The sequence below is a fragment of the Ictidomys tridecemlineatus genome, chromosome 15, assembly GCF_052094955.1.
Source record: "Ictidomys tridecemlineatus isolate mIctTri1 chromosome 15, mIctTri1.hap1, whole genome shotgun sequence".
Taxonomy (NCBI): Eukaryota; Metazoa; Chordata; class Mammalia; order Rodentia; family Sciuridae; genus Ictidomys; species Ictidomys tridecemlineatus.
The window spans coordinates 15213756-15237894 of NC_135491.1; the positions used below are offsets into that span (position 1 = coordinate 15213756).

At 53.3% G+C, this 24139-nt stretch overlaps 2 protein-coding genes and 1 long non-coding RNA gene across 6 annotated transcripts; 1 reads left to right on the forward strand and 2 right to left on the reverse strand.

The window, feature by feature from the left end:
- The first annotated feature begins 4971 nt into the window (after window positions 1-4971).
- Window positions 4972-19440, forward strand: Rasgrp4 (RAS guanyl releasing protein 4). Of its 3 annotated transcripts, none has more exons than XM_040278916.2 (17): window positions 4977-5108; window positions 7414-7601; window positions 7969-8074; window positions 8198-8260; window positions 8797-8928; window positions 9042-9195; window positions 10941-11114; window positions 12356-12472; window positions 13188-13463; window positions 15056-15136; window positions 15214-15318; window positions 15445-15563; window positions 15673-15817; window positions 16580-16616; window positions 16699-16833; window positions 16949-17061; window positions 17742-19440. In XM_040278916.2, the coding sequence occupies exons 1-17, from the start codon at window positions 5086-5088 to the stop codon at window positions 17796-17798; spliced, it is 2025 nt and encodes a 674-aa protein (XP_040134850.2). In that variant the 5' UTR covers window positions 4977-5085; the 3' UTR covers window positions 17799-19440. The 3 variants fall into 3 exon arrangements, with proteins under 3 accessions (XP_040134849.2, XP_040134850.2, XP_077888249.1); XM_078032123.1 differs by having other exon boundaries at window positions 4983-5108; window positions 7427-7601; XM_040278915.2 differs by having other exon boundaries at window positions 4972-7601.
- LOC144370826 (uncharacterized) lies at window positions 10749-11049 on the reverse strand. Its single transcript, XR_013430792.1, has 2 exons — window positions 10930-11049; window positions 10749-10809 (listed from the first exon to the last, which is right to left on the reverse strand). It is a non-coding gene; the product is annotated as an uncharacterized LOC144370826 (long non-coding RNA).
- On the reverse strand, window positions 18885-23338 carry Fam98c (family with sequence similarity 98 member C). Of its 2 annotated transcripts, XM_005340498.5 has the most exons (8): window positions 23166-23328; window positions 22924-23072; window positions 22713-22847; window positions 22117-22322; window positions 21829-21906; window positions 21633-21749; window positions 20692-20859; window positions 18885-19196 (listed from the first exon to the last, which is right to left on the reverse strand). In XM_005340498.5, exons 1-8 carry the CDS (start codon window positions 23228-23230, stop codon window positions 19053-19055), a joined length of 1062 nt encoding a protein of 353 aa, XP_005340555.2. In that variant the 5' UTR covers window positions 23231-23328; the 3' UTR covers window positions 18885-19052. The 2 variants fall into 2 exon arrangements, with proteins under 2 accessions (XP_005340555.2, XP_040134854.2); XM_040278920.2 differs by lacking the exon at window positions 20692-20859 and having other exon boundaries at window positions 23166-23338.
- Window positions 23339-24139: the final 801 nt, after the last annotated feature.

The window sequence follows — 24139 nt, forward strand, 5'->3', positions numbered from 1 at the left end:
GGACACGCGTGCTGGACAGAGGTGGGAGGAGGGCCCCGCCCCCCGTCCCTCATTGGACCACGAACTCAAGGCCACGCCCCTCGACTGGAGCTCCGCCCCTAGACCGCCACCGTGGCTCGAGGTGTGCGCGCTGGGCCGGGGTGTCTAGAAGGTAGGTGCGTTCCGCACCGCCACCCACCGTAAGGAAGGCAGGTGTCCTCGTTCTGCCATTTCACAGAGAGCAACCTGGATGTCACACAGCAGAGCTAAATGCCCGCCACGTCTCTGGACTTTAAAAAGCACCAAAGAGGCCGGGTGAGGTGGCGCACGTCTGTAATCTCAGCGACTCAGGAGGCTGAGGCAGGATAACAAGTTCAAGGCCAGCCTCCGCAATTTAGAGAGACTTTGACCTAAAATTTAAAAAAATAAAAAATAAATGGGTTGGGGATGTAGCTCAGTACGTGAGGTCCTGGGTTCGACCTCCTGTACCCAGAATCCCATTATCAAAATCAAAACATCACATATAGTGATGAAGAGCAAAGATTCTGAGCAAACACTCGGTCTGAACACCAGCCTTGCCATTCCCTTGGGTTACATTGGACAAGTTACTTAGCTTCTCTGGGCCCTTCCCCCATCTGCTGAGGGGGATAATGGTTAATAGTACTTACATCAGGGTGTTGCTGGGAAGGTTAAATGAGATAATTTTTTTTTTGCTGCACTTAAAACATAGCTAGTACGTAGTTAATGTCATGTGAAAGTTGCAGTTAACTATGTCATTATTAAAAACTGTGCACCTGTTGCATTTCAGCTCCTAAGATCTGCAACAAGATCTTTTTAATATATCTCACTTAGTTCTCACAATAATTCTGCTATTATTCACATTGTTTGGAGGGGAAAATAAAAAATATGTGATTTCTACCATGTATAGTTTAAGTACTGTACACTCAGATGAGTCATGCAGTCCCCAACAACAGTCCCAGGAGGTCAGTACTCTCACAGTGCCCATTTACAGGTGAAAAAAGCTAAACACAGACAGTCACAGTGACTTGCCTTGCCTAAAGTCACACAGAGGCAGAACTCAGTATTTGAACCAAGAGCTAGGGTTTTTAACCACTTAAGAACCTTACTGCCTTGATATTTGCATTAAATCTACTAATTACAATAGAAACACACTTGCCTATGGCTAGACCAGAAGGACCTCCGGAGTTCTAAGAGTTCCTCCCCACAACTCTCTGCCACCCTTTATAAAGATGAGCCCTCTGTGCTTTGTAAGTTGGGAATACAGCGCCCTAGGATCCGTTCCTTCCAGCTCCTGGCTGGCCCTCCCCCCACCTCCCCTGTGCTCTAGGGAGCTCAAGCAGGAGGACCTTGGCAGTTTCCTACAGCTGTGGGGCCTGGGGACCCAGGGTAGGGACCACACACACTGGGACCTCCCTGCTAGGCAGGCAGCTTTGTAACTCAGGCCTCAGTTTACTCATCTGACAACTGGGTTAATTTGGAAGAGTCCCTACTTCCTGGAGTCACGAGGAAGATTCCTCATACATGCTAACTGATCTATCAAAATTATTATCAACATGTAGTGGTATATACTAAGTTACATAAAACAATATCCTACAGTTCAACAAAATTATACATAAAGTGTTATTCAATGCATAATAGATTGCTAGATGTTGCAAAGTTAAACATTGATGTTCATACAATTGTATTAAACAGCACAGAAGTTTGTACCATAGTATTGAATTATGTAATTCAATTATGCATTGTATAATTGCATATCTAGGCTGATATGATTATATAGTACAAAATAATTTTGATATAATACAAAATCATGTGTTAAATACTGTTTTCCTTAAAATTTCATATTGAATGTAAAATTACTCTGTGTCATTGCGAACTATATCAGAAGACATTAATAGTGTTTCTTGTTTCTGGTGGTTATCACTTGGTACCTTAGGACGTCCCCATGTTGTTCTGTGGACACCTGGCCGATGGATGCGGTAGCTTTGAGGACTTCTTGGGACCAACCTCTTCCGTTTATCCACCCATTGTTCTGGGAATGGACACCCAGCACCCAGGCTGCCCCCAGCTCCAGGAAAATAGGACCGTCATGTCCCCTCATGGAGCTGAGGGAGAATGTTTGATATGTGCCCATAAGAGGTGACATCCAGGTGACATATTCAACCCAGGACTTGCCTGAGCAGTGCTGGGTGGCCCTGGGGAATGGCTGTCCACTGTCAGCACGTGAGGATCTGGGTGCTCACCTCCCCAGCCTCTGCTTGGCATTTTCCAACTTTCAATTTTGGCCAGACCTATGGGATGACTCCGGGTTGTCTTTTATTATTATTATTATTATTATTATTAACTTTATTTATCTATCTATTTATCTATTTATTTATTTATGTGTTGCTGAGGATTGAACCCAGGGCCTCGCCCATGCCAGGCAAGTGCACTAACCGCTGAGCCCCAGCCCTTCTCACTGATTTTTATCATTGTAAATACTCTTCCTCTTCTGTCATCTGATATTTGTCCCATGATGTCCTCGTTAAAGAAAAACTAATTTCCGAGTTATCAAATGGATCACTTCTCTGCCGCGGCGCGGTGGATTCAGAAGCCTTTCCCGTCTGGTCATCGCCGTGTTATTGCTGGTGATAACCATCCCCAGGGGCCCGAAGGCCAAGTGTTTATGTACAAGCGCCGGGACCTTTTCCGATCTCCCTCCCTGTGGTTTATCCAGGTCCCCAGGGCCTGGCGACACTCCAGCGCTGCAGGCCGGGCTCGGCCAGGAGCGGGCGCTGCAGGAGATGGGCTCGGGACCAGCCCTGCCTGAGGAGGGGGAGAGAGGAGGAGAAGGAGGCAGGAAGAGAGAGAATCGCGAACCTCGGTATAACATGTGATGGAAAAACTAAAGCCAAGGGGCCCGCGCCTGTCTAAAGACACCGGCATGGAAAAAAAAAAATCCCATGGTGACTTACTTTACTGAGAAAAAGAAAGGAACAAAAATGTAGCCCGAGCTGGACGTCATGGCACACACCTGTAATCCCAGCGCTCAGGAGGCTCAGGCAGGAGGATCACAAGTTCAAAGTCAGCCTCAGAAATTTAGGGAGGTCCTAAGCAACTCAGTGAGACCCTGTCTCTAAATAAAAATATTTTTAAAAGGGCTGGGGATGCAGCTCAGTGGTTAAGTGCCCCTAGGTTCAATCCCAGTACCAAAAAAAGAACAACATACTAGGATTGGCAGAATCATACCATGACCCATTTATTCCTTCCCTGAACACAACCCTACAAAATTTTACACATTATATTTATCAAAGCCAAGTGCTCAAATATTCACAGGAGGAGCTAGGGATGTAGCTCAGTGGTAGAGTACCCCAATTAGTATGTGTAAGGCCCTGGGTTGATCTCCAGCACCAAAGAACTAAACAAAATAGTCACAGCGTCTTTATTCATAAGAGCCCTAAGGAAGCCAGGCACTAGAGGCATATGTCTGTAATCCCAGTGACTCTGGAGGCTGAGGCAGGAGGATTACAAGTTTGAGGTCAGCCTCAGCAATTTAGCAAAGCCCTGTCACAGAAATAAATAAACAAATAAAAAGGGCTGGGGATGTAGCTTAGTGGTAAAGCACCCCTGGGTTCAATTTCTAGGACACAAAACAAACAAACAAACAAACAAATCAGCCCCAAGGGAGCAACTCCACTGTCCATCACAAGAAAACTGACCATTGTCACACAATGAAAGACTACAGACAGCAATGAAAGGAAGAAATTAGAATCAGAGAAAATAACATGGAAGAACTGTAAAGACAGTGTGCTAAATGAAAGAAAGCAGGTACAATACATGAGAGCAGACATCTACAGCTCCAAACAGACAAGACTCTCCGGTTAGACATCAGGCTCCTGGTAACTTGTGGCAGATGGTGCTGGGAAAGGCAACTGGGGACTTACGAAGAATGAAAGTGTTCTGTTTCTTGATTTGCGTGGAAGTCACTTGGGTTGGCTGGGTTAGTGACAGTTCATCAACCTAAATAACTTAGCAATATGTGCTCTTTTGTGTATCTCAATTTAAAAAAAAAAAAGAAGTCAAGCATGACACATTTAGGTAAAAGAATAAAACAGGCGTAGTCAAAAGAAAAGTCTGTTTCCATGGACATGCTTTTATGTACGTCAACGCTCAAATAACAACCCAGATAAAACCTAATAGCCCGTAATATTGGTCACTCCTGCCTAAGGGGGACAGAGGGAGGGAGGAAGCTTCCAGATTGCTTACCTCCACCTGTAATTAGATAACAGTCCACTGAGATAATATTTTAAAAGCCCTTAGAGCAGAGTCTGCTACATAGGAGGTACACACAAGGGCTGGTTACAAGGAGAGTAATAAAGGAAACATGTTTTCCCAGGGTACAGATGGTATCCTTAAAACCAGCCTAGAAACGCCAGGAAGATGGTTCACACCCGGCATCCAAGCCACTCAGTGGCGGAGGCAGGAGGATCACAAGTTCAAGGGCATCCTCAGCAACTCAGTGAGACCCAGTCTCAAACTAAAAAATAAAAAGAGGTGAGGCTGTAGCTCAGTGGTGGAGCACCCTGGGTTCAATCCTCAGTCCACCTCCTCTCCCGGAAAATAATAATAATAATAATAAACTAGGAATGAAAGAAACCGTAAAATAATTATGCAAAGTATATGAGTTTCTATTCAAATCCTTGTGCTTTCGGTCCCTGGATATATCTTTATAGAAATACAGACTTTTCTTTTGAGTGTGTATGTATTTTTACACAGATTAGTCATGCTTTTTAAAAACTGCTTCTATTGAAGTGTGACAGTGACAGGTCTCAAGACCCGAAGATGGGGAGATAGCTAGAGAGCCGGCTGGGCTGGGGGGTGGGGGCCAGCAGCACCGGAAACCTCAGCCTGCAGGGATCCCCACGTGGGGGAGGGGAGCCTTTGGTCTCTCCCCAGCCTCTTCCTTCCCCCTGGCCTGGGGGTGGGTGGGGAGGGGCAGTTCCTCTTTCCTTCCCAAGCTCGGAGGAGGCCCAGCTCCCGAGGGGCTGAGAGCTGGAGTCTTGGTGAGGGGGGAGGAGCTGTCCCGCGAGGACCACCCCCCAAAGAAGTATGAATAGGAAAGACAGCAAGAGGTAAGGGGGCCTCCCCTGGAGCCAAGTCTGCGCGGGAAGGTTGGGGAGGCGCCGAGCGGGGCCAGGACGTCTGCCTCCTGTAGGATCAGGGGTGCCAGGGACAGATGCTCCAGGGAGCCCAGGGCCAGCCAGGGCCAAGGCTGCGTGCGCAGAGGCGCCTGCGGCTGACGCGTTCTCTCTCTGGACTTTGCTTCTCCCCTCCCCGCCCTCCCCGTCCTGCTCTCTCGCCTGCTGTCCTCCCTGGGGTCTTCCTGGCTCCCCATCCACTCGCTGCCCCCTGACTGGAAACTCCAGCCTCCTCCTGCAGGGCCCTGCCCCAGGAGAGGGGTGTGTGATGCAAGATCAGCCGGTTCCCCTGCCTCTTAAACCTCACCTGGCTGCTCCAGACTCCAAGGGGGCTGCCAGTCCTCAGGCAGGGACCAAGTGACTGCCACTGCCCGCTAACTCTGGGCAAGCTTGCCCTCCTATCCACACAAAGATGGATGGTGATTGGGTCCCCAGTCTAGGTGACCCCTCCAACCTCCCCCAACATGATTCTGATGAGCAACTGGACTTCCCTCCCCATACCATTCAGTAGTTTAGTGGTGGGATCCTCACTGCCTCATTGCTGGCTGTGTGACCTTAGGTAAGTTACTTAGCTTCTCTGGGTCTCAGTTTCTTCTATCAATAGAATAACTATAGATTGTATCTCAGAGGGGCCTCTAAGTCTTCAGTGAGACAGTCCAAACCACTGGTTCTCAAACTTGACCATGTGTCAAAACCACCCAGAGGGCTTATAAAAGGCAGGTTGCTGGGGCTGGGGATGTGGCTCAAGTGGTAGCGCGCTCGCCTGGCATGCGCGGGGCGCTGGGTTCGATCTTCAACACCACATAAAAATAAAATAGATATTGTGTCCATCTAAAACTAAAAAATAAATATTAAAGAAAAAAATGCAAGTTGCTGGACTTACCCCTAGAGGTTTTGATTTGTGCTGGGTGCTGGGTGGGGCCTAAGAATTTGTGTTTATATCAAGTTCCCAGGTGATTCTGTTAGTACTGATTGGGGACCTTACTTTGAGAATCACTGATCTAGAAGGAGTGACCTGCAGGGCATGGTGGACCATGCCTGTAATAAGGCTCTGGAGGCTGAGGCAGGAGGATCATTAGTTCAAAGTCAGCCTCAGCAACTTAGTGAGACCCGAAGCAACTCAGTGAGACCCTGTCTCTAAGTAAAATATTTTTAAAAAGGCTGAGGATGTTGATCAGTGGTTAGGGGACCCTGGGTTCAATCCCTGGTGACCCGCTAGCTAATCAGTACTCAGTAATGCCCCCTATTATTCATCAACAGTCAGTGACAACTTACTGAGTCCTTAGGATGCACTGTCACCTTTGCCATGTGGGACTCCTGCTTCCAGTTTCACCCCGGCCACAGGCTCCTCCTGGGCCCCATCCCTCTTTCTCTCTGCATCTTAACCTCGGCTTTCCCACATCTGGGTCACTGACCAGAGAAATGAAGTGACTCACCAAACGTCACACCGCCAGCAGAAATTTCTCGAACCCAGGTCTCTCCGACTCTAGAGTCTAAGTTTTGCTCCCTCCTCCTTTCTCCTGCCGCCTCTGTCGCTCCGTTACCCTCTCTCCCCACCTGGAGCAGGAGCCTCAGAGGAGCACAAGGCAAAGTTATTTTTAAACTTTCCTTGAAGCTGCCTTAGCTCCAGGGACCCCGCCTAGCTCTGGGGAGCTCTGGAGAGGTCACTTTGTACTGGTACTTCCTCTCTGGGTTCCAAATCTAAGCACCCAGCTGGAGGCTAAGACTCTAGAGCCCGTGAAGGGCCCTTCCTGAGGGAGAGTGGGGAGGAGAGAAGAGATGGAATCCCGGGGGCCTGCCTGAGGGAGGAGGCGCTGGAGGCCAAAAGGACATTCTGAAGAGTTGTCCTGAGGCTGACCCTCCCATGTGTCCTCCCAGGGAGGACAGCAGTGATCCTAAGGGGTCTTCTGTCTTGGTTTCCTGAGAGGTCAGGACAAATCCCCCGGGTCTGCCAACAGGAAATCGCTTCCATGATGACTTGAGACAGCTTTGTCCAGAGGAATTTGGGGGGGATGCCTGGAGGAGGGAGTTTTTAGGATTCCTTGGGGAATCTGGAATATTCCTGGGGGCTTCTCGCAGGAGTCCATGGTAGGTCAGCGGTCATCCGGGGACTTCACCTGTATTCCTGTAGGAATTTCTCCCATGGTACCTTGGGGCATTGGGGTCAGAGGAATCTGAGGATCTGCCCAAAAGAGGGGGCTCTCATGCTTCCTGGGGGTGAGGGGATGTGCATCCACAGGAAATCCCACCAGGAATGCTCAGGGAAGGCAGGAGGCCGGGGCCGGCCCCGCCAGGCCCCTCGCCGCCACAAGACCTGCCCCAGTCCCCGGGAGATCAGCAAGGTCATGGCATCCATGAATCTGGGCATGCTGGGCGAGGGCAGCTACAGCGAAGATGAGCTGCTGGAGAAATGCATCCAGTCCTTTGGTGAGTGCCCCTCCCTGGCCAGCCTCCCCAGTCCCAGCCCTGCCAAGCACCCGCCTCTCTCAGCCTCAGTGTTTGGGGCTATAAAATGGGTGTGTGGGATGAATCCCAATCGCTCCATGAAGGGTTGGAGAAACACCTGCGTTGCTTTTTCCTGGGACGAGGATGGGAGCAGGACTGGTGCCGTTTCCATCTCTGTGACATTGCTGGCCCATGCCTGGTGTGGACAAAAAACTAAGGCACAGAGAGGTTGAGGTGCTTGCCCAAGTTGATGCCGGCATCACTTGAACCTGACGGTCCACCAAGCTCTGGAGACTGTCAGTCCACGCCCAGGGGCCATTCAGACAGAGTCCCCCTTGCCCCCTCCCAGACTCCAGTGGCAGCCTGCGCCGAGGGGACCACGTTCTCAACATGGTGCTGGCCATGCACAGCTGGGTGCTGCCTTCTGCTGAACTTGCTGCCCGGCTGCTGGCTTTATATCCTCCATGACCGTGACCGTGGCAGAGGGCAGAAGGGCAGAAACACAGAAGTCTGGGAGGAGGGGACGGGGGAGCGGGCAGGTCTGGACACTGGATAATGGAACCTTGACCGGAACTCAAGTACCAGGAGGCTGCAGAGGACACCCGGGAGCTGAGGCAGTTGCAGATCTGTCACTTGGTCAGGTAAAGCTGGGTCAGCCCTCTTCCCCATATCCTGCCCTTCCCCCAATATCTCAGAGACTCCCAGCTCCACTCCCTGGAACCCCATTCGGAGACACCCTGACTGGGTTCCTAAGACCCTCCCAGTTCTGCCCCTGAGAACCCCAACCTTTTGGAGACCCCCAACCAGAATCCACAGACCCTTCTCCCAGCTCTGATAGGCCTCCAGCTGATCCCCCAAACCCTACTTCCTATATACCCCAGCTGAGACCCCAAGACCTCCTGTCATTATCTCCCCGCTAGAAACCCCAGGCTAGATCCTGAGACACCCCCACTGTCCTGTTTCTGTGCAGTTCCACTTCCAAGAGATCCCGCCATCTACCTCCATAAATCTCCCCAACCCGTGTTGAGACCCCCCATCCTATCCCAGAGATCCCCCTGTCCTGGTGCCCCTCCAAAACCTGCCTTTCCCAAGACCCCCTGCACACATGTAGACCTCCCCACTTGGCATCTGGAGGTCCCTCAGCCCCGCCCCATGCCCCACCCTAACCTGTTCTCAGGTACTGGATGGCCCAACACCCAGAGGCCATGCGCCAGGAGCCCCAGCTAGAAGAGGTCATAGGTCGTTTCTGGGCCGCGGTGGCCCAGGAGGGCAACTCAGCCCAGAGGAGCCTGGGAGATGCTTCCCACTTGTGAGCCAGCCCGATGTCCCCTTGCCTGCCCCACCCCCTCCTGCCATCTCCCTTGACATCCCCAGACCCTCAACTCTGAGCCACTCCAATACCCTGCCCCTCTTGGCCCCCAGCCTGAGCCCTGGTGGCCCTGGGCCCCCACCTCTCACGAGCAGCCCAGGCCTGGGCAAAAAATGCAAAGTGTCCTTGCTTTTCGATCACCTGGAGTCGGAGGAGTTGGCCCAGCACCTCACATACCTGGAGTTCCGGTCCTTCCAGGCCATCACGGTGAGGACTCCCTGGGCCTTCAGTGCCCTTCTGGGACAGGGGGAAGATTGGGGTAGTGGGAGGATCCCTGCAAGGCACCCAGCTGGGGTTCTTAAACTTCAAAGCTGGGAGCCAGAGGGTCCAGGAAAATGAGCCAGGTGGCTGAGCACAGGACCCTCGGTTCCGATGCCATCACCTCCTTCTCACCTGTGTAACACAGAACTAGTGTCTCAGCCTCTCTGGGAATCCTCCTTTGTAAAACAGAGGTCATAATCCTTCCTTAGAGGTGGGAAAATTTAAAATCCCAATTACAAAATGCCTATTGTGGCTGGGTCCATTGGTGCACGCCTATAATCCCAGTGACTTGGGAGGCTGAGGCAGGAGGATCACAATTTTGAGGCCAGACTGGGAATTTAGTGAGACCCTGTTTCAAACAATAAAAATTAAAAAAGGGATGGCAATGTAGTTCAGTGGTAGAGTGTTCCTGCAGTACCAAAAACAAAAAACAAGCCTGCCAGGCTTGGTGGTGCACACTTGCAATTCAAGCATCAAGCATCTTGGGAGGCTGGGGCAGGAAGATCACAAGTTCAAAGCCAGCCTCTAAGCAACTTAGCAAGACCCTGTTTCAAAATAAACAATAAAAAAGGCTGGGGAGGTGGCTCAGTGGCTAAGCACCCTGGGTTCAAAGAAGAAAAGCCTAACCAGTACCTGGCACATAGTAAGTGTTCAAAATATTTTGTTAATTATTCATTTAATCAACAAGCATTTCAATTCGTGGTGCCTCAGTTTCCTCATGTGTAAAAGGGAATGTTAGCAATTCCCATCTTATAGGATATAGCACCCAGTCTAGAGTAAATTATACCTGGTGAACCCATTTGAAATTGCCTTATTTTACCTACCCAAATGTTAGTTTTTAATTTTTTTTGGGGGGGGTACTGGGATGGAACTCAGGGGTACTTCACCAGTTGCTGAGGGTCTTGCTAAGTTGCCGAGGTTGACCCCAAATTTGCCATCCTCCTGCCTTAGCCTTCCAATTGCTAGGATTACAGGTGTGCGCCCCACACCTGGCCCAAATGTCCATTTTCCTGTGCTTTAGTGTAGATATGTTAACTATTGCCATCTGGACGAATGATTGATTCAAGGGAAGGAGAGAATCTGGTTCCCTAATGTGAAATTTTTCTGATTTTTTTTTGTGTGTGTATCAATATAACATGCAGATAGTGCAGTGGATGTGGGTAAGAAACTATTGAGCAGAACAAGTAGAAGTCGGTTTTGAGCCTTCTTCCCCATCCTTCCCTTTGCTGTGGACCAGTCAGTTAAACAGTTAACAGCATATAGACTGGACTGGGCTGTATCTCAGCAGCAGAGACTGACCGATGATTGCAAGGCCCTGGGTTCATCCCCAGCAGGGCCAATAATAATAACAATAATAATAATATTTTCAGCATATAGACTCGTTTCCTGTCCTAGCTCATGCCTGTGTTTTTGCCTCAACTGCCTCATCTTTAAAATGGGAATAACAGTACCCACCTTGTAGAGTCATGAAGATTAAATTATTTAATATGATAAAGTGCTCAGAGTAGTACCTGGCTTTATTTAAACATGTCTCTTCAGATTGAGGGGACATATGGCAGCCTGTGGAGAGGCAAATGACAAAGTTTATAAAGGCTAACCATGCTAGGACATCGGAAGTTACAGCTGCAAGGGGGATGGCAAGTCAGGGCACTGCCCCCCCCCCCCCGCCGTAACACCCACCTCGCCCCCAGCCCCAGGACCTGCGGGGCTACGTTTTGCAGGGCTCCGTGAGGGGCTGCCCAGCCCTGGAGGGTTCCGTGGGCCTCAGCAACAGCGTGTCCCGCTGGGTGCAGGTCATGGTGCTGAGCCGCCCTGGAGCTGCTCAGCGTGCGCAGGTGCTGGACAAGTTCATTCACGTGGCACAGGTGAGGCCCGCCTTTCCGCTCACTTTCTAGTTGCTTGCCCTGCGGCCAGGTAGTGACCTGACCCCTGGCGACCCAGCCTGCCCAAATTCCCAGGACCTTGGCTCCTGCAGGCCAACCGGGTGGTGACGTCGCGCAACTCCTAGCCACGCCCGTCACATCGTGTCCCACTCTGGCTCCACCCCCGAGGCCACAGTTAGGGTTTTTTTGTTTTGTTTTGTTTTATTGATTTTATTTTTAAAAACAGTTCGAGTTTTCTAACCCCTGATCTGGGCTTCTTCGGCCTTGATATCACCGCGTCAAACCCGCCTTGGCCGCTTGGCCTTGGACGTGACAGTTGATTAATTCCCCCCGGGCGCCATCGTCCAAACCCGGTCCCAGGGCGATGGCAGCGTTGCCTCAAGTGCCCGACTTTGCACCCGCCTGCACCAGGCTCCTAGCTCCAGTCCCCAAGCCCCAGCGGTCAGTCTCTTTGGGATGGTGACTGCAGCCCTCCCCTCCCTCCCCCCGGCCCCGCCCCTCCCTTCCTCGGTCCCGCCCCTCCCTCCCCGGCCCCGCCCCCGTCCTCGCCCCGGCCCCGCCCCCACCCCATCGCACTGCGCCCCTCTGCTTCCCCTCCCTTCTGGGAAAAGGGAAGCCCTCCGCCGTGGCCACGCCCCCTTGCGTACTTCCACGTAGGCCACGCCCTTCCTCTGGCAGCTTCCACCGCCCTCTTCCTCTTGCCGGGCCCTTTAGTCCTGGGGTTTCCTTGGTCTGAGCATCTTCCGCTCCTCCGCGGCCCCTCTCTCCAGGCGACCTCTGCCCTTGAACTTGGGAAAGGGGAGGGGGGATCTCGACCCCCCACCTACCTGGAATCTTTCTCTTCTTCCCTTCCCACCCTGGTCCCGTTCCTTCATCTCAGCCTGGTCCCCAGCTTCTGCCCAGAGCCCTCACCCGTGGGACTCTCAGGGCTGGCCGAATCCTCCCGCGCCTGTCTGAAGCACACCTGTCCGTCCAGCTCCCCGCACTTGCCTGGGGTTCGAACTCAGGGCCTCGCGCGTGCCCACTGGCTGTCCACCACAGCCACATCCCCTGGCTCTCCCCACACGTTCTAACCTCACATTCTTCAACCCCTGCCTGACAGCCACCTTCCTCACCTGTCCCTTGCACACACTGGTCCACCCAACCCACCTGCCGTCATTTGAACTTGACCTTGCCTGTCCTTCTATGATACTTACCATCTCTGGCATCACCTCCCTTCCTAGAGACTCCGCCAGCTACAAAATTTCAACACACTGATGGCCGTCACAGGGGGCCTGTGTCATAGTGCCATCTCCAGACTCAAGGACTCCCAGGCCCACCTGAGCCCTGACAGCACCAAGGTGAGCTCCCAGATTCTAAGCGATCACCATCAGTCCCTTCCCAGGGGCTCTGGGACTACCTGAGGAACTGGCTGCCCCAAAGCCTGAGCCCCCAGGCCATCTGCATTCTTCCTCTGTGACCAGCATAGATAGCAGTGATCCTCTCTGTCCTCCACGGATCTGGTCCTAAGATGGGCTGTGAGGGAGGGCTGTGAGGGAGGCTGGTGAGAAAGAGGCTAACGGAGAACCAGCAGTCCAGGTGGCAAGCTGTCCCACATCCAATCAACATTTGTGCCACCCAAGGGAGGAACATGGGGGGGGCGGTTTGGGAAGTGCCCAGGAAGAGTCAGTCATTCATGCATCCGGTGTGTGGCTAAGGGCAGGTAAATAGGCTGGATATGCCCAGGGAAGATTCTGTTGAACCCTGAAAGCTCAAGTTAAGGTGTTTGAGCTTCATCCAAAGGGCACTGGGGAGCTAGGGCAGGTTTGAGAGTGATGCCAGTACCCATGATCAGATTCAATTTTGTGAGACCTCATTCTAACTTGGGGAATGGGGTGATAGTAGAGCCTCTCTGAGTTGGAGACCCAAGTGGAAAAGCAGTTTGGGGAAATACTGAGGCCAGTGTGGGATACAGAAGGGGCTTAGGAGGTTTTGAAAGGGTCCCTGGGGGTCTGGAGCCTAGAGGGGCTCAGGGAACATACTGGCTCTTCCCGATGACGTGTTCCTCCCACCCAGGCCCTGCTGGAGCTGACAGAGCTTCTCGGCTCCCACAACAACTACGCCCGCTACCGCCGCACCTGGGCTGGCTGCAGCGGCTTCCGGCTGCCTGTTCTGGGTGTGCACCTCAAGGACCTGGTGTCCCTGCACGAGGCACATCCTGACCGGTTACCAGATGGCCGCTTGCATCTGCCCAAGTTGAACAGCCTCTATCTGCGGCTGCAGGAGTTGGCAGCCCTCCAGGGACAGCATCCCCCCTGCAGCGCCAACGAAGACCTGCTGCATCTGCTCACCGTGAGCTTCCCTGCTCCGCCCAGTGTGGGCCCCCAGAGGCTGGGCCTGGGGGTACTGAGGTTGAGGGTCCTGGGCCTGTAAGGCTCTGCAGGACCAGACAGTGCTGTGTGACATTGGGCAGGTTACTTAACCCCTCAGCTTCAGTTTCCTTATCTAGAGAGTGGGAATAATCGGACCCACTTCAGAGGGTACTTGAGAATTGACTAATAAATGATGAATATAAAGTACTTAAAAGAGAATCTGGAGCCGGCTGCAGTGGCACATGCCTGTCCTCCCAGCAGCCCCTGCGGCAGGAGGAGCACAAGTTCAAAACCCAACCTCAGCAAAAAACAACGCACTAAGCCACTAAGCCACTCAATGAGACCCTGACTCTAAATTAAAAGATACAAAATAGGGCTGGGGATGTGGCTCAGTGGTTGAGTGCCCCTGAGTTCAATCCACAGTGCCAAAAAAAAAAAAACCAACAACAGCAACAAAAAACCAGACTCAGGACTACAGGAGTACAGTGAGCTGTATGTGTGTGAGGCCATTTTCCCCTGGATTCCTCTGACTCAAGTGTCCACTGACCTGAGCTCCAGAACTGCTCTGGGCTTTTGTACTCCTGACCCCAGGTTCTGGACACTAGTTCACAATTTCAGGCCTCGACATAATCAGAATCTAGGCAGAAAGTTAACCGTGTTGATCACTTGCTCTGTGCCAGTTGTCACTTCAGGATACCTCACAACCCTATGAGGTGGGAACCCTTACTGCACCCATTGTGTGGACTGGGAAACTGATGCCCAGAGATACCTTGCATACTTTGGATTCAATCCCCAGTATGACCCTGCCACGCCCACCCCCCCAAAAAGAGACGGAAGGTGACAGCAGGACATTAAACCATGAAACACAGCAGGGACCCTTGGAAGCAAGGGCCTGCACAGTCACTGGCTTGTGAAGCCTGCCTTGCCCTAAGATGGCTGGTGCCTGAGACCCTTTTCTTTCTTTATTATTATTATTATTATTTTTTTTTTTGGTGGAGGGTGGTACCAGAGATTGAACTCAGGGGCACTGGACCACTGAGCCAATCCCCAGCCCTATTTTATATTTTATTCAGAGACAGGGTCTCACTGAGTTGCTTAATGCCTTGCCTTTGCTGAGGCTGGCTTTGAACTCTGATCCTCCTGCCTCAGCCTTCCTAGCCACTGGGTCATAGGCGTGCGCCCAAACTGAGACCCCTTTCTTTGCTGGTTGTGAAAGGCCATCCCTCAGCCCCAGTATTTACTGAGCACCTGCTGGCAGCCAGGCCCAGCGTCGGGCACCCGGAACATGGTAGAGGGCAAGTCAGCAAACACAGTGGCCTTCTGAGGGGCAGACATTCTGGGGGCCACAAGCCACTCCAGCCAGGTCGGGAAGTCTCTCCGCCTCTAGATGACAAGTGCCACAGAGAAGAGAGAAGGCAAAAAGGGCGCGGAGGGAGATGGGGCTGGGTCTTTAACAAGGACCTCAGGAGAGTGGGAGGGCTGGGCAGGTCTGGGGTCTCCCAAAGAGGCAGGCATGTGGGCTGAGGTTGGGGGACAGTGACAGGAGGCTCTGTCCCACCCCACCCACCCCAGCTCTCCCTGGATCTCTTCTACACGGAGGACGAGATCTACGAGCTGTCCTACGCCCGGGAGCCCCGCTGTCCCAAGAGTCTGGTGAGACCTAACCCCTGACCTCTGACCCCTGCCCGAGCCTATGAAGTGCCTCACTGTGTGCCTCTGTCCCCCTCCAGCCGCCCTCTCCCTTCAAAGCACCTGTGGTGGTCGAGTGGACCACTGGGGTGACACCCAAGCCGGACAGGATCACCCTGGGTCGACACGTGGAACAGCTGGTGGAGGTGAGGAGGGACTGGGCCCCCGCAGGTGGGTGCCAGGAGGGGACTCCCGTGTGCGGGAAGGAATCCAGGACCCTGGGGCTGGGCCTCATCCCCGACTCACCCTGTCCCTCCCTTGCTCCTCCAAAGTCCGTGTTCAAGAACTACGACCCTGAAGGCCGCGGCACCATCTCGCAGGAGGACTTTGAACGGCTGTCGGGCAACTTCCCCTTCGCTTGCCACGGGCTGCACCCGCCCCCCCGCCAGGGGTAAGTGCCCTGACTCCTGGGGCCCCCAGAGCAGAGGACTCTGGAGTTGCTAGGACTGGGGGCCTGGGGAGGAAGGGACAGTCGTGCTGAGGCGTCGTCTCTACCCCAGGCGTGGCTCCTTCAGCAGAGAGGAGCTGACGGGGTACCTGCTGCATGCCAGCGCCATCTGCTCCAAGCTGGGCCTGGCCTTCCTGCACACCTTCCACGAGGTCACCCTGCGCAAGCCTACCTTCTGTGACAACTGCAACGGCTTTGTAAGCACTCTGTCCTGGTGGCACCCCTAGGGCCCTGGAGCATCCGAGCTGGGACTTGAGAGCTGGCCCTGCCTTGGAGGGTGAAGGGTCCCCACAATCAGATAATCCCCCGATTCCAGAAAACTCCCACTAAATACTAAATAAACTAAATACTAAATGCTCCAGTTGGAATAATCTCCAAATTCTAGATAATGCCCAAATCCAGATAACCCCCAAATCCTGTGTAATCTCTACCCTGGACAACCACCAAACCCCGGATAATACCTAAAGCTCTGGGTAATCTCCAGAACAAACCTGGGTGGATCATGTCCAAACAGAACCCATCTCCAGATGGCTAAACTCCATCCACACCATCCAAGGTCTGGACAATTTCCAAATTGATAGCCTCCTCAAACTCTTGATGGAGGACCGATCTCTCGGTCTCCAAACTGAGACTTACTTCACAACCTTGGGTCACCTCCCAAATTCACCAGCCACAGTCTGTACTGAGCACCTTCCCTGTGACAAGCCATGCCAGGCCTGGGGACATCTCAGGAACAATAGACACGGTCCCTGCCCGTAGAACATGCACTCCACAGTTCACCGAATTCTAATATCCTGCCTGGCTCCCCAACTTCAGGTAGTTGCAGGTTCCTTTAATTCCAGTTAAATTCTCAAATTCTTGAAAATTTTTCAAACCTGGTGACTTGCACAGTTCCATCCTGTCCCTTCAGCCCACGCCCTCCAGCCTGTCATCTGAACCAGCTCTGCTTTCTCTTCCAGCTCTGGGGTGTCACCAAGCAAGGCTACCGCTGCCGGGGTGAGTGGGGCGCCCTCCAGCGGGAGGGTGCTGGGACCCACAGACTGGAGCATGGAGGGTACTAACCACTCCCGTCCCCCAGACTGTGGCCTCTGCTGCCACAAACACTGCAGGGACCAAGTGAAGGTGGAATGTAAGAAGAGACCAGGGCCCAAGGGTGACGCGGGACCCCCAGGAGCCCCTGTCCCACCCACACCACCTCCTCATGCCAACTCTGGTAAGTCCCAGGGCATGGCAGTGCTGGGAAGCGGGCTGGTGGATGGGGTTCATTTCCAAGGTCATGGGTCTTTCCCCTCATGCCAACGTCCCTTCCATCGTCACTCCACAAACAGACGCTGAGGAGAGTCTGTCCTACACACTCTCCCTGGAACCTGAGACTGGGTACCACCTTTGCCATGCTTGGACCCAGACAGAGTCCCCACACCCTTCCTGGGAACCAGAGACGGTAAGCAGGAACTGCGCTCTGCCCCAGCTGGCCATCTGGGAGAGACCAGACAGGTCTGGGGACTCACAGGAAAGTGAAAATATGCAAATGTCCCCCATTGCTTGGTGGGAGGGGATGGATACTGGCTAATTTATAATGTTGAGTGGAAAACAGAAGTTTCAATATGTTTGGGGGGAGGAGTAACCACTAGAACAGAAAAAGGGTTTAGAGAGAGGGCGAAACAAAAACAAAAACACTAAGATGGCAAGAATAATGCTGGGCACGGTGGCGCATGCCTGTAATCTCAGCAGCTCGGGAGGCTGAGGCAGGAGGATCGAGAGTTCAGAGCCAGCCTCAGCAATTTAGGAGGCCTTAAGCAACTCAGTGAGACCCTGTCTCTAAATAAACTATATAAAAGGACTAGGGATGTGGCTCAGTGGTTAAGTGCCCCTAAGTGTTCAATTCCTGATACAAAAAAAAAAAAAAAGAAGAAAGTCAAATGTATCAGGAGCTACAATAAATATCAGTGGAGTAAATTCCACACTTTAAAAGCAGAGACTCTTATATCAGGTTTAGGGAAAAAAAAAAAAACACTAAAAATCCACAAAACCCAGGGTCCATTCGTTCATCGCTGAGACGGTCTGGGGGAGACCCTCTTCCCCACATCTGACACCCCCTCACTACTATCTTCCTCCTTCCAGGTCTCCTCCCCAGAGCCGGTCCCACCACCCACCTCCTCCTCCAAGCCAGATTCCTAGACATCATCTTGGGCTTGTCTCTCCCTCACAGCCCCCACCCCCAGGACCCCCAGACATCCCCTTCTCCACACCCACAGGGCCTTTGATGACGCATCCATCATCACTTGACCTCCCAGAAAAGTTCTTTTCTTCCCTCGTGTGGCAAGAGCTATTAATCCCACTCCATTTCCCACACATAGCATGTGCCACTCAGTGTTGGGCGCATGTAGACCAAGGCTCACTGTCGCCCAAATCTCCACTCACCAGGTTAGGAGGGAGGCTGGCGAGGTCAGGCTGCTGGCCAAGGGGACAGAGCTCCCAGGGTAGGAGGCAGGACGCAAACCTGGTCTGCTAAGAGAGAAGCTGCAGACCTGAGCGCAGTGCCCCGTGGACAGCCAGCGTGAGTGAAGGGTGGGCAGAGCTCCAAACTGGGGTGGCAGAGACAGGGGAAAGGGGGTGGAACTGTGGGCCTGTGAACCCCATACCCTGAGCCACCCTCCGTTAGCTCAGGGTAAAAGCCAGTCCTCACCGTGACCCACAGAGCTCCACACTCTGACCCTCACCTCTCTGACCCCACCCCCACCTCCCAGCCCCTTTACTCATCCTGCTTCTGCCACCCTGGCCTCAGTGTACCTTGAACATTCCCCAAAGAATCCTACCTCAGGGCCTTTGCACTACCAGGAAGGCTCCTCCCCAGGGCCCCATGTGGCTTATTTTCTGAAACAGTGCTCAAGGGATACTTCTGACCATTTCAGAGACCTGCACCTCCCTGCCCCCCACCCCATCCTGCCTCCCAGCATTATTTTTCTCCATGGTGCTTCCTCTGTGAGACAGATTCACCTTCCACCTATATTTTGTGAAATGTCCCTTCCTCCTCACCAGAAATGTTACCTGTCTTTCCCTACAGTGTCCCCATGCCTAGAACAGAACTGGCACACTGGGGACACAGGATAAGTGTCCTCCCCATGCCCACAGGAAGGGAAAGGGTGTCCTGGAAAGGCGGAGGACCCTGTGCATCAGAGCAGCGGGGCCTGTCCAGACGCAGAGCAGGGCCTCCCCCCAAAGGCCACGTGCCCCTGGGCGGGCCTCCACAGAAAGGGTCCTACAGCCATCAAAATTAAATTTATTTTCCAGGGAACATTGTTCTTGGCATTGAGAGGTGGACGGGCACAGGACATTTGGGGGCCTCCAGAACCAGGGGATGGGGACTTGGGGGCCGGTACCAAGGGACCCCCAAACTGACTCCCCAGGGTGACTGGCCCCGGGCATCTCCCTTTACTTCTTCTTCTTCTTGCGGCCCCAGCGCTGGCGGCCTGCTTTCCCCCAGCCGCCGTCTTCCCTCCGGCTCTGCCAGCTGGGCATGGGGGCCTCCAGCTCGTTGGGGCGGCCACCCCGGTCCGGCATTTCACCCATAAGCACCTAAGAATCGATCAGACTTGACTTTCAGATGAAAAAAATAGAAATTGTGGACAAGGGGTCCAGAGAGCAACGGAACAGCATGAGATTCAAGAAGGAAGGGAGGGGCTCGGTGGTAGAGCGCCCGCCTTGTACCTGTGAGGCACTGGGTTCCATCCTCAGCACCACATGAAAACCAATACAGAAAATAGAGATATTGTGTCTGTGTCCGTCTAAACTAAAAAATAAAACTAAAAGAAGGAAGGCAGATGGTGACTGTTTGGGTAGTGGCTGGGGAGAAGGGGACCAGACTGATGGAAGAGGAGAGCATCGAGCTTTTAAACTGGCCTCAAAGGTCATCAGAAAGTGGTGGAGCGTGGGGGTGTACACTGAAATCTGGAGCTCAGGGAGGCTGAGGCAGGAGGATCACGAGTTCAAAGCCAGCCTCAGCAAAAAGTGAGGTGCTAAGCAACTGAGAGAGACCCTGTCTCTAAATAAAATACAAAATAGGGCTGGGGATGTGGCTCAGTGGTTGAGCGCCCCTGAGTTCAATCCCTGGTACCAAGAAAAAAAAAATCCATTATTTGCACGCTGCAAGTTTAAGACTACTTCAGAGGGGCTGAGGCTCGGGCTCAGTGGTAGAGCACTTGCCTGGCATGTGTGAGGCACTGGGTTTGATCCTCAACATTATATAAATAAATAAATAAAATAAAGGTCTTTTGACAACTAAAAAAATATTTAAAGACAACTTTAGAGAGGTATAAAGCTAAATTCTCAACCACTTAAACAGAGTCTATTTGTTTTTAGAAGCGTTAAGATGGTGGGTGAGGTGATGCACACCTGGAATCACATTGACTTTGGGAGGCTGAGGCAGGAGGATCAAAAGTTTGAGGTCAGCCTCAACCACTTAGTGAGACCCTGTCTGAAGATAATGGGAGTGTAACTCTCAGGCAGAAATCCCCTAGGTTTCATCCCCAGTCTTGGGGGAGTGGGTGGTGGTGGTGGTGGTAAGCCAGTTGTGTGTTGGCACACACCTATAATCCCAGCAACTCAGGAGGCTGAGATAGGAGGAAGAATGCCAAGTTTGAGGCCAGCTTCAGCAATTTAGTGAGACTGTCTCAAGATAAAAAATAAAAAAGGACTAGAGATTTAGCTCAGTGGTAGAGCCTGTGGGTTCAATCCCAAACAATGCAAAAAAAAAAAAGAAGTTAAAAACTCATAGACAAGGTAAGGTACTGGGGATCGAGTTAAACCGAAGTTGGGCAGTAGCTCAGTAAACAGCTGGACTTTGTTTCAGAGCACTAGAGAGCCACAGTACGGTTTTGAGCTGGGAAAGTCCATGATCAGATTTTTGAGTTTTAAGGTCCTTCTAGCTGCCATGTGAATGGGGGTTGCTTAGAGGTGGCCAGTCCAGAGGCCAAGGACCAGGGAGCGAGAGGTCAGGTGTGGACAGGGCAGAGGCCGAAAGGCCAATTTGAAGGCCAGGGATGTCAGAGACCTTCCCCACCCAGGTGCCCACCTTGTTGATGGCACAGCTGGTCCCCTGGCGGGCAGCCTTGCTAGTTGCTGGGACCAGGCGAGAAAGGTCAGCTCGGGCAGCCAGAACATGTGCGATGGAGATGTCTGATTCTGGGCTCAAAACCTCTCGAATTGGCATCAACACTGCCTTCATGGCCTTCCCTTGGGCCTGGAGGGGCAGGGAACAGGGAGAAGGTGTCCTAGAGCCTTCCCTGGGTGGGATGTCATCTTTCCCTCTAAGGCCTCTGCATGCTTTGTATGTGGTTCATGCACTGGACACTTGGTCCAGAACCCGCCCCCAAGTCCGCCCTCACTGCCCTTCAGGTAACCTGTCTGGGCTGTAGATTCCCTAGTGTAATAGTATTAAGAAATGGCGTAATGGTTAAGAAGTGGAGTCTAGGGGAGTCATAAGGTCACAGAGGCACCACCCTTAGGAGTGGTTAATGCAGTCCAGTGGGAGTAGGTTAGGCCTCGCTGCACTGGACTAGTTACCCCATGTTTTGTTCTTTTCTACATGTGCCTGATTGCCACTACTATAGGCACCCCCACTCTGTGATGCCACCCAGCATGGGCCCTGACCATATTTGATTGCCCAAACTTGAACTTTTCAGCCTGTAAAACCCTAAGTGAAAATAAACCTCCTTATAAAGTACCCAGTCACAGGGACTTTGTCATGGCAACACGAAACAGACTAAGATAGCATCACTGCCCACACCTCTCTCCAAAGGGGATACTTCTGAAGACACTCCCAGCTCAGAGCTGGGAATTCTAGAATTCCCTGGAGGCTTGAGATTCTAGAAGCCCCGGTTCTTACAAGATTCTAAAGTGGTCTGGGCCTCAGAACTTCCCAGAGGATATTACTCCTGGCCCTCATTCCTCCACCTCACAGTTGTGGCCCCCACAACTAGGCCTCCTGCTCTTTCCAGTGTCCTGTGCCCACACCTTTGCCCGATCACTCCAGTGGAAAGCAGATGTCGTGAGGTCCAGGCGCTTGAGGAGGAGGCAGCGACGGCAGTAGTACTGATCTGCCAAGCTTCCGGAGAGAGACTCCAACGCTTTCTGGAAGAAAAGGTCTGTCATACCCGGACCCCTCTCACTCCCGTGTCTGGATGTCACCTATAACTGTATATAGTCTTACCCATTGGGGTGCGTTCAGTGGGTAGGTGAGGAGGGGCTCCATGGACCCTGGGGGCAGGGAAGGTAGCAGTTCTGAAATCTGATGGGAGAAGAGAGGTCAACTGAGGCAGAAACAGGATGAACCCCTCCATAGGCCCCAGTTCCCCTCGACCCCGAGGACCCAGGCCACAGAACCAAGAATGGTGGCCTCAGTTCTAAAACACAGCTATGTAATTGGGACACTCCCTCTAGGGCTAGGGCTCCTTTTGGAAAGAAGAGCCAAGGAAGACGGGGTGGCTCCGGTCTCTACCTTGGTATGTAGCTCCCGCAGTATCTGGCTGGCTTGAGTCCCTGGCATGGGTCTGGGCAGCCCCAGGGCTTGCAGGGTAAGGACCAGTTCCTGGACCGTGCCAGCTTCCTCTTCTGCCCGGTCCCCAAGGGGCGTCACCGAGCTGGAGTCCAGCAGGGGGCGCAAGCACAAGAGGCGGGCAGCCTGGAGCTCAGAGCAGAGAAAGCCTGGAAACAGGAAAGGGATCCGTGCAGGTGCAGCGGAGGTGGACTGTGCACCGCCACCTTCCAGCCCTGCCCACCTGGAACACTGGCTCCGCCTCCAGAAGAAGCTTCACCCACTAGAGGCCGGGTGTCCCCCGATTTCGACTCCCGCCCACTTCAAAACAACCTGCGCTGCTCCATCTAACTCAACCCACTGGCGCTTCCAGAGTCTTTCGTCAAAATTCTAGCCCTGCCCACGTCGGGGCTCTCGGCCCGCCCCAGCGCTGACCCCACCCACTTCGGACCCTCTGGCCCGCCCTAAAATTCTGACCACGCCTCCCTGGGAACCCGGGCCCGCCCGCTCCGGAGCCCTAGCCTCGCCCACTCCCGCATCCCGGGGCCGCCGCGGCTCACGCAGCAGGCGCAGGCCGGCGCCGGGTTCCTGCAACGCGGCCTCGCGGCCTTCCCCGCAGAGCGCGCGATCCGGGCAGTGCAACGCCCGCAGCAGTCCCGCCAACTGCCGCAGGAATCCCTCGTCCGCGCCGGGGCCTGCAGGAGGAGGGAGGAGTCAGGGCGCGGCCGAGCCCGCGGCTCCCCGCCTCCCGCCCCGCGGCTCCGTCCGCACCGTTGCCGACGCTTAGCACTTCTGCACCCTCCTCTCGCGGCTCCTCCAGAGTGCCCAGTGTCACCAGCTCCGCTGCCAGCCGCGCGCACAGCGCCCTGAAGCCTGGGCATGAGGGGCCCCTTGATGCCACCTCCGGAAAGTCCCCATACCTGCGGCGGGGGGTGGGTCAGCGATTCCCTCTCCGTCAGAGTCCTGAGTTAAAACGCTCTCCTGTCCCCCAGCCACACCACACACCGCCTTACCCCAGAGCTCGCAGGTCCCGGGCCACTGCGGCCCCCTCCTGCGCTTCTGCCTCCGCCCCCTCCATGGAAAAGTCGCCTTGGTGCCGGACTCGCGCCCCCTTCCGGCTGGTGGCAGGCTCCGCCCCAGGAGCGCCGCGCGCACCGCCACCCGACCGCGCAGGGTGGCGGCCCCGGCCCGTCAGCCTCTTGTCGAGAAAGGACTTCAGCTCCAATTGGCGCAGAAGGAGGCAGAACCCGCCCCCAAGTCCGCCCTCACCGCCCTTCAGGTAACCTGTCAGGGCTGTAAATTCCAGAGCGTTGGCTCAGGATCCCAGCTGTCGCGACAAGCTAGTAAGTGTCTCTACTGTGGCTACATAAAAGCAGTTTGGGCTTCCTTTTTCTCAGTCTCCCTTGGTGGCCTTTTGATCTTAATGCACTGCAGTCCAGATTTTTCACACTTCACACAACTCCCGTCTCAAATCCAGAACCTTGCTTCCTCCTCTTCCTTATGAATGAAGTCAAAGATCTAGCCATTTCAGCTAACCTCTCACACCCGCTCCCCCACCTAGGCCCTCCTCAGCTATCCCAATGTGCCCTTAGGCCCTCAACCCCCACTTCTCTGGGCCTTTGAATGATGGAGCTGGGGCAATCCATGGCCTTCGTGAATAAGAGATTGCACCCAAGGAGGCAGGCAGACAGGATTAGGGTTTGACTCTGCCCCTCACCGGTTCCTGCCAAACTGCTTCCCATCTGTATAATAGGGATAATAATAGTACCTACTCTTAAGAGTTGTTTATGAGAATTAATTAGTCCTTATGTAAAAAGCACATGAGGGTACTCAATTAAGAATAACAACTATGGCATTGAGTAATTCAGTTGTGCTACTAGGCTAAGTATCTTATCCCCGTTTTACATAGAAGATTCAGAGAATGTAAGTTACTTGGTGAATTTATGGTGGGTACCAAGACTCAAAGATCTAATTCCAGATTCCATGC